We start from the raw sequence: 9178 nt of genomic DNA, 5'->3' as shown, positions 1-9178 counted from the left end.
TTATAATATGCGTTATAATGACGCTCCTACTGAATATGTATACTGGGACGACGTCAATGAACTCGTAGAGCGTCTGAAATTACTAATCGCGTCGAAACACGCAGGCAACACGTCTCATGATAACGAAATAGTTTCAATCGTTGAAGAGCTAAAAGAATCAGGTTTTATACGTTAGTTTAACGATGAGTCTGGACAAGTTTGGACGTTCTAGCGCGCTGCGCTCTAAACGACCCTTCACTAATACTGTGATTAGAAGCGCCCTCGACTATATGCCAGACGGAAACGTCAATATGAACAATTTAAAAATTTGCAATGTCCAAACGCCTAGCGATGACGGTGACGTGGCTAACAAAAAATATGTGGATGAGACAAGTAATTTATTAAAAATTGCATTGAGAAAGATTATTGGACAGAAACTCGAAGCGTACACGAAAAGATTACAAATTGAAGACAAAACTAAATTCTCGCGTCTTGAAGAACAACTGAAAATGAGTAGCACTACACTCGAAAATGAAATTATGCAGTTTCGCGAAGTTTTCCACCAAAAGCTAAGCGAAATGAGCGCAAAGAAAGATTTGGAAAAGCACATGACAAAAGTCGCCGTTTTGTCACAGCAATTTCATGATATTGTAACCAAAATGGAGCGACTTACGAACGAAAATGAGAATATAATGAAGGTATTGAAACAAAGGGTTTTAAATCCTCCATCGCAACCGAACACACATTATGAATAAAGAGAAGGTACAACTGGTTCGAGAACTGCACAAGCCGGCACGCAGAAATTATGCTCGCCGCCGGACTATAATACGAGGGATGGATGACCTGTGGCAAGCGGATCTGGCCCAATTAGATCGCTACAGCAAACAAAACAGAAATTTTAAATTCGTGCTGGTTGTGATAGACTGTTTCTCAAAATATGTATGGTGTCGCCCGTTGAAAACCAAAACCGGGGTCGAAGTCGCCAAGGCGTTTTCCAAAATTCTCAAGGACGGACGGCACCCTCAAAACTTGCAAACGGATCTCGGTAAAGAATTTTACAACGACACGTTTCTGAAACTTGTGGATAAGCATAAAATTAACCACTATAGTACGTATAGCATAAAAAAGGCCTCAATTGTCGAACGGGTGATACGTACCCTCAAAGAGAAATTGTTTCGACATTTTTCTTTACGCGGGACGTACAAATGGATCGATGTGCTCGCCTCTATCGTTGATGAATACAATAACACAAAACATAGAACGACGGGTACGAAACCCATCGATGTGAGTAAGAGCAACGAAAAGAGAATTTTGAAAACCGCGTATAGTAGCATAAAAATATTCGGTCCTCGTAAACTTAAAGTCGGCGACATCGTTAGAATCAGCAAAGTCAAGCACGTTTTCAACAAAGGTTATACACCGAATTGGACCACGGAATTGTTTAAAATTGTTAAAGTACGGGTTACTAACCCCGTAACGTATTTGCTTCAAGATATGCAGGGTAAACCCATAATGGGCGGATTTTATGAAGAAGAATTGCAGAAGACAGTTAACCCGGACTTATATCTCGTCGAAAAGGTGTTGCGCAGACGAGGCAATATGGTTCTCGTGCGCTGGTTGGGATTGGATAAGTCGCACGATTCGTGGGTAGACAACGTAGACGTTTTGAAATAAATTTAGTCTCGATTTAGAAGTTCTGACATAAATACGTGTATATGATGGCTCAAGAGAAAATTGTGACATCCAACGAATTGTATAATTTATTGGAAAATTTCGAGTTGCAATTTCCTTCATCAGAAGTGCTCCCGTCCAGCTTCGTTCCTGTAGAGCAACAAACCAAAAAATCTGCGACCAAACGAAAACAAAGTGCGTCGGTCGTATCCCGCAAGAAGAAGAAGAAAACTACCACAAGTGAAGCGTTTGCAGCTCCAACGTCATCCGCTGATTGGCTCGAAGTGTTCACGGACGGTAGAGAAAAAAGTGTCATTTGTGAGGCATTCAATTTAAAAAGAAACTTGGCGTCTCAGTTGTCGGGATTAGAGTGCAATATCAACGAAATTGAAACACAAATTGCGCTTTTTAATACAGACTTGCAAGTGGCGCGGATGCAAGCTCAAGAGTGCAAAAGAAAACTAGAACAATTTAATAATTTAGCATTTAACGAAATTGTAAAATAGTAATAATGTATATAATAAATAAATTATACAATTACAAACTTCTGTGTAATTATTATGCGGTGTTGTGGTGGTGGTAAAAAAGAAAATAGCGTCTAAATATATACATGTTTATTCTTGTTGCAATACAATGGCATACAATCAATACATAAAAGCCTTATCTACAGTTACATATGTTATAATAAAACCACAGTATTAATAGTTCAATGTGCTATCAGAAAAGCGTAACTTTTTTCCATATTTTCTCTCATCGTGAAGCATTAAATTACATTCATCTTCAGTTTCTACAGTGAACAAAACTTCTTCAAAGCAGCTTTGACACCAAAATTGTTTATCGTGATATACATCATTCAAATTATTTATATCCAGCTGTAAATGATAGTGATCCAATAAAAGTCTAAAATTTTTCTTTTTAAATTTTTTAACTACTTGAAATATAAAGTGACAAGATTTACAAACTAAAATTTCCGAATATTTTATCCTGTAATAACTGACCCATAAACAGTAAGCGGATTCTCCGTCAAAATCAATGGTTGGAGTTGCCAAAATGCTATTTCTGTAAGACGATCCAAATCTCTTATTCAACAGAATGAATTCTAAATTTAATAAAGAATTGCCATCAGACTGGAGCGCTAGTTGTTTAAGGTACCTCCATCTATATTTCGAATAATATTTAAATATTAGTATCGTTAGTTTCCAAGGCAAAGGTGACTCAAGCAAAAAATCAGCACTACACCTAATATTTTCGCAAATTGTTATAATACAAAGGCTTTCTAATGTAAGTTGTTTGACCATAATCTGTAACAAAAATATATTAAAAAATAATTACGGCACTTTATAATGTCCCCACGGAAGCGTTTCATATGAATTCGGCAAAAGATAACGTTTATCGTCTAAAGGACTCAAGGCAACTTTTGTTTGTTCGATGCTAAATACATTGTGAGTGTATGAACGAATGGTTCGTTGAGTGGCGTACTTTTCCCTAAAATTTGTTAAGCATTCTACGTAGTCATCAAATGAAATTTTATTTTTTACAATATTGTACTGAATACCCTTTGACTTTTTAACTACCGAACCCGTTAAAATTTTGAAAGTATACATTTTCGACCTTAACCCAGCATAATGACTAATGATGGTGCCATTAGTCTCATCCTTCATCAACCCCAAAACCTTTTTGTTGATTTGCGGTATATTATAGGGATTGTCATTAGGATAATCAGACGTGTCAAATTTTGTTAAATCGGCCTTAATAACGCTTTCATATGCGTCATAACATTTGATATTATAAATGAAACTGTCCGTATCCATGTATTGAATTTTACATTTTTCGGGACCCAAATTTGGAAGCATGTAATTATAATGAAACTCGTACATGGTCGTTTTCGACAAATCCAATATGGACATTCCAATATAAAGTGGCTTATTAAAGCAAAGTTCCGATTTTTTTAATTCTATAAGCAACAAATTGTTATCAAGTATGGTTCTACTGTGAAATCTAGGACTAGAAATTAAATTTTTCGCACCGTAGCGACCATCCCACGCTTTAACAAATTTAACAATACGATGCTTGCGAATGTTTTCCATTGTTTTACCGTAAGCGGCATTATTAAACAATTTGTATAAATTTATACCAAATTTTGTCTTTGCTTGGGTTCTTAATTTATTATTATGATCGATATAACATTTCAACCAACGAGATTGGTTAAATTTTAATATTTTGTGAATTTTCTTTAGTACGAGACCGTTTTTGAGAGCCTGTTTTAAATTGCGATAGTGTATGACGTATTTTTCTTTATTATACAAAGTAGTCATTAGTTTTGGTAACTTTGAATTGGGGGGCACTCGATGTTCGGCACAAAATGGAAAATCTCTATGTGTGTCATGTAATTTCTGCGGGTATTCCAGGTCTACCTCTAGGATATATCCTTGGGAAGATTCATCTGGAATGTTCATGACATTAAATGAATCAATCTCTTGATGAGACATCCAGTCGAATCCTCCGTAAGGAAGAGGCTCGCACATGGCCTTGCCATAGAGGTTATTGACGTCAAAGTACATGATATAGGAATCATCCCTGGATGAATCGTAGTTGGGCATATATTTATTGTTGGCCTCCGCATATCTACCAACACACACCGAAATTCCACCTCGTATAGCCCGCTCGATAAACATAATTTGGTCAATGTCGCGCAAAAGTTCTAAACGACATTTTGTGAATCTAAGCATGCAATCCCATGTATACCCGGGCATACTGAAATACCACGCCGGATCCAAAACGTGTGTTGCCATACAAGTTTTTCGAAAATTTTCGAATATATCTGCCAGAAGAATAACGTCGGTTTTTAAATACAAATCTGAATACTCGCCTAAATTTTTTATTTCAAACGACTGCCAAACACTTTGTGCGTGGGAATATTTTTCTTCACTAATATTGCTTTCACTTAATTTATTATAGAATTCTTCAATCGGGGGTAAAGTTGTTTCATTTAATTTGTCTATATGGTCGATGTAATCGTAACAAAAAATACCTTTTTGCGACAGTAAATTTAATTTTGATTCGTCGAGATCGGAAAATTCTTTTCTTAAAATATATAGTTCATTTTTATCCATACTGGAAACTAAATTATCCAGAGATGCTCCCAAAAATCTAAACGAATCTATAAATCTAAATTTTATGTTATAATCAGGTTCGAAATATGTAAAAGAGATGTATTTTTCCTTATTAACCGGAACTATGGATACATAGCTTTTTTTTGCTAAAACCGGAAGCAGGAAGTGGCTATCGTATCCAGAAAGGTTCTGGAATACTACGGGCACTACAAATATTTTTTTAAAATTTAAATTACAAGCCTGATGGGCAAAACCTCTAAATTTACCAGTAAAATGATCATGGTCACGAACAATAACATCTTCTTTTAAAAAAGGTTTTTCACAAATATGACAATGACTCGACCTTTGATCTAGACTAATTTCACTATCCATTGGTATAATATCCTTAAATTTTGAACGAACAAATTTTGATAAATTAGATATTTCCTCCACGAACCAATCAATACAATCTAGACCACGATAACTTTTGAAAAATGATATTGAATCATCATAAGAACATTTAAAGTAATATGCAGCACTGTAAGCTTCGTGCTTTTGGTATTTCGAGGTTTTATCTGAAATTTTCAAATTTACTTTTCTCAATTGACTCTCAAAATCGGCGTAAATTACAAACGGAGTCCTTTGTTTATATATATGGTTTCGAAATTCAACGTAATCATATTTGGGAAAAGACACTTTATACTCATTGAAACTGGAACATATTGTTTCGTGGTCATGTAGACGAGTTTCGTTATTGAAATAATTCAAACACCTATCGCAAATGTATTTCTTGTGATTATATTTACTGAGCTGTGAGGAAACTAATCGAGACAAATTTTTAATGTAACAATAGTGATATTTTATTTCTTCATAATCATTATCTTGCGGATCAGGATCAAAATCATTAACTTTTGGATAATATTTATTTTGTATTAACAACAAATTTGAATGTTTTTCGCGTTTTTCTTTTGTTAATCGTGCAGGTAACACGGAATAAAAACTAGTTTTTTCATTTTTATTAAGCTCTAAGATATAAACATTGATGGAAATATCATTGTCTTTTTCAAATTTGCTTATTTTATTCATTTCCATAGGTGTTTGTAAATTTTCAGTTTTCAAAACACTTTTGTAGTATGGATATGAAGAGGGTAAATACTGACGAAAACGTGCTGGAAAGAGTCCGCATACAACTGACCAATAAAAACACGCTTGATCGTCATTTCTAATGTTAATACAAGCCCTTTTATTCGCAATTTCTTTAGGCAACTCAACGAAGGATGACCCGTTACCCATTTCAAATTTATTAATGTTAATCTCTAAATAAATAATATTATTTAAAGCCCACCCGGAATCACGTTCCTGAAACTCTGACATTTGATTTAAAATTTTATCTTGCACATTTTCAACAAACCAATCATTCAATTCTGTTCCTAAATCAACTACAGCATTTCCGGTACTCAGATATTTAACATCAACTTCGCCTTGGACATCATTTTTTGCCTTAATAAATTCACCGCAAAATGTGGTATTTACTTTCAGCAATAAAAATTTCTTTAAAATTTGACTAATTTTTTGTTGAAATATTGGACGAGAATCGTTTAAAAATTGAATTAAATCTTTATGAAGTAAATTAATTATGACACCGGTCTGAACTCTTCCCTGGAAACACGACGCTACCGATTCCCATACAACCATTTCATTTGTGTTTGTCTCGCGGCTACTACTTTGTAATCCCAATCCAAAATGCTTATGTTGATAATTAAGAATAATTTTTCTAATAGCTTTCAGATGTTGAATTGTAGTTTGTAATTTTCTTTTTAACCCAATAGATAAATCCTTTTCGTTAGAAACGATTTGGTTGCAAGATTCAATATTTTTACTTAGTCTCCTAAGCCACACATCACTATCTCTAAGAGTGAACTTGTCGGAAATATGCTTTTTTAATTTTTGTAAGGTTAAAATTAAGATTTGCGCTCTATGAATGATCTGCTTTACGCGCATCGTGGTTTATTAAATATATAACAGTAAATAAGACTTACCCTGTATAATATGTTGATTAATTTTGAATTATTTTGAATTTCTTTAAAGAGTTGGGCTTTCCAATATCTTTGGATCCCTCGTAGACCAGTTTGTACTGCCCCGACGCAAAGTGTTCTAGTCTCGGACGGAAAGCTTCTGTCACGCGAGTAGGAAGAAATACTACGGAATTTTCTAATTGCAGCAACACGGAATTGCCAAATTTTGTATTAACAATTTTGGCTCTAGTAATTTTAAACGGAACGCCTATCGGCAATTCATGCAGTTTGACAATCGGCTGCTCAAAATCACCTTCTGCAAGACAGGTTTGATTCAGTTGACTTAAGTCCATCTATAAATTATTATTAATTATTTTATCTCAAAATTAAAAAAATAAAAAAAACTTACGCTTAAGATTGCTGCTATTCTATTTGCGGTTACGGGTTGAGAGTACTAAGATGATCTTTAGGAACTTTATAAAATAATAACAAATGTTAAAGAATTAAAATAAGACAATAAAAAAGGTACTTACTGATTTTTTGTACGAACACCAAACCACTAAGTTAGCTTCCACGTTGCACGAATAATACCAAAAACAACTACTGACAAAACAGAGAAAAATGAGATGTATTTATACGGTGCGAGAATACTTTCTAAAAGTTAACAAACGAAGACACCTCCACATGCGTTGCAACAAATTTTTCCCATTACGTTAATCCCACGGAGCAAATATAAAGGGGGCAATTAATTATTATTCTCAACAAGCAAAACAACTTGACATTTAGACTCGGCGCGTTTTGAAATTCCACATCCCATACGGAGATTGTAAAAAATGAAAGCAAGTTGGCCTTGATCTTTTGCGGCAACATACGTTCGTCCAACGTCCGAAACGGTTGCGTTCCCGTGTGAAAGCGTGTTGACCCTGAGACTCCTACCTGCACGGTTGTCTGGCGACAACATCGCGTCTATTCAAATCGGCGTTGGTGCTTGTGGGTAGAAGACCTTTCGACTTTTAATTCAACCATGGAAGGGAGTGCATGTGTATAAATACGTTGCATGTGTATTATAGACTATATTCAGTGCAATGAATAGAGAAGTGCGATGTCCATTTCCCTACGACCCTACAACTGGTAAGTTTTATATTTTAATTACCTTTATACAGTGCGCGTCTTTTCTTGTGGGTTTCAGTTTGGGTTATCACTTTTTTGGTTAGTTTCTACCTGTTTTAAAATATGATACTCATCTTTTTTACGTTGCATAATAACCGATTTAAATTGAGTGTTTTTAATAGCTTTTAAATGACAGTGAATGGAAAAGGGAATTTTGGCTTTTAAAAAATAAACAATTTTTAAATTTGTTTCAAAAATGTTTTATTTTTTGTACTAAAAAATTGCAGTTTGCCTTTTTGACAATAATAATCGAATTAAATTGAGCGTTTTTAATATCTTTTAAATGACAGTGAATAGGGAATTTTGGCTTTTAAAAAATAAACAATTTTTAAAATTACTGAAAGTTTTGTTTCAAAAATGTGCGTTTTATGGGGAAAACGCGAAATATATACATATTTTTGTTTATTTTTTGTACTAAAAAATTGCAGTTTGCCCTTTTGACAATAATACACTTACATTTAAATGACAGTGAATTGAAACGTGAATTTTGGTATGCGCGTATAACTTAAAAAACAATTTTTAAAATTATTTGATAACCCCCCTTTTTGGAAGTTTTGTTTAAAAAAAAAATGTGTGTTTTATAGGAAACGCTACATATCATACTTTGTTTTGTTCTAGAAAAAATCGCGGTTTGTCCGTATGACAAGTCGCATATTATGTTGGCGCATCGCTTAGGGCGTCACATATTCAAATCACACAAAGAGTACCGGGGGTTAGAATTCCCGGTACGACATGAAACGACAAGGGAACATCACCAGCAGCAGGAGCAACCCGGTGGATCAAAAGAAACAAAGGAGCAGCAGGAGTACCCGGGTGGGTGGTCGACGGAGTGGGACGGCGAGGAGTGCACTTCGTATTTAGATTTCCTCCGGGAACGGGAAGAAGAACAACGCAAGGAACAGGAACAATGGGATGGTCGACTGAATCGACATAAAAAGAAGAAGAAACTCCTCGCCAGACCAATTTTATAAATAAAATAAAATAAAATGTATTAAAATTCAAGTTTATTTAATTATCCTCCCGATCCACCGCGTCACCGCGCCGCACCGTCACCGCCCTCTACCGGGGGGGGGCCTACGACGGTCGGAGCGCGCGACATCTAGCAGCGACGGGCGGAACCGGGGCAAAACAGGACGCTACACAAGCGCGCGACATCTAGCAGCGACGGGCGGAACCGGGGCAAAACAGGACGCTACACAAGCTGGGTGGGGGGCGGAGCGCACTCTGGTAGACAGGGGGGACACTAGGACG

At 35.5% G+C, this 9178-nt stretch overlaps 1 protein-coding gene and 1 long non-coding RNA gene across 2 annotated transcripts; one reads left to right on the top strand and one right to left on the bottom strand.

Annotated features, from left to right (window-relative positions):
* Positions 1-2112: 2112 nt before the first annotated feature.
* LOC132702792 (uncharacterized) lies at positions 2113-7282 on the bottom strand. The gene is made up of 3 exons (XR_009619346.1): positions 7167-7282; positions 6782-7110; positions 2113-2951 (listed from the first exon to the last, which is right to left on the bottom strand). It is a non-coding gene; the product is annotated as an uncharacterized LOC132702792 (long non-coding RNA).
* A 467-nt stretch (positions 7283-7749) lies between these two features.
* On the top strand, positions 7750-8898 carry LOC132695480 (uncharacterized). The gene is made up of 2 exons (XM_060663664.1): positions 7750-7888; positions 8546-8898. The coding sequence occupies exons 1-2, from the start codon at positions 7843-7845 to the stop codon at positions 8896-8898; spliced, it is 399 nt and encodes a 132-aa protein (XP_060519647.1). The 5' UTR covers positions 7750-7842.
* Positions 8899-9178: the final 280 nt, after the last annotated feature.

Source organism: Cylas formicarius, unplaced genomic scaffold (genome assembly GCF_029955315.1).
Source record: "Cylas formicarius isolate icCylForm1 unplaced genomic scaffold, icCylForm1.1 PGA_scaffold_101__1_contigs__length_20991, whole genome shotgun sequence".
Lineage (NCBI taxonomy): Eukaryota > Metazoa > Arthropoda > Insecta > Coleoptera > Brentidae > Cylas > Cylas formicarius.
Note: the sequence above shows the minus strand (reverse complement) of the source record. Positions and strands in the feature narration are given on the sequence as shown.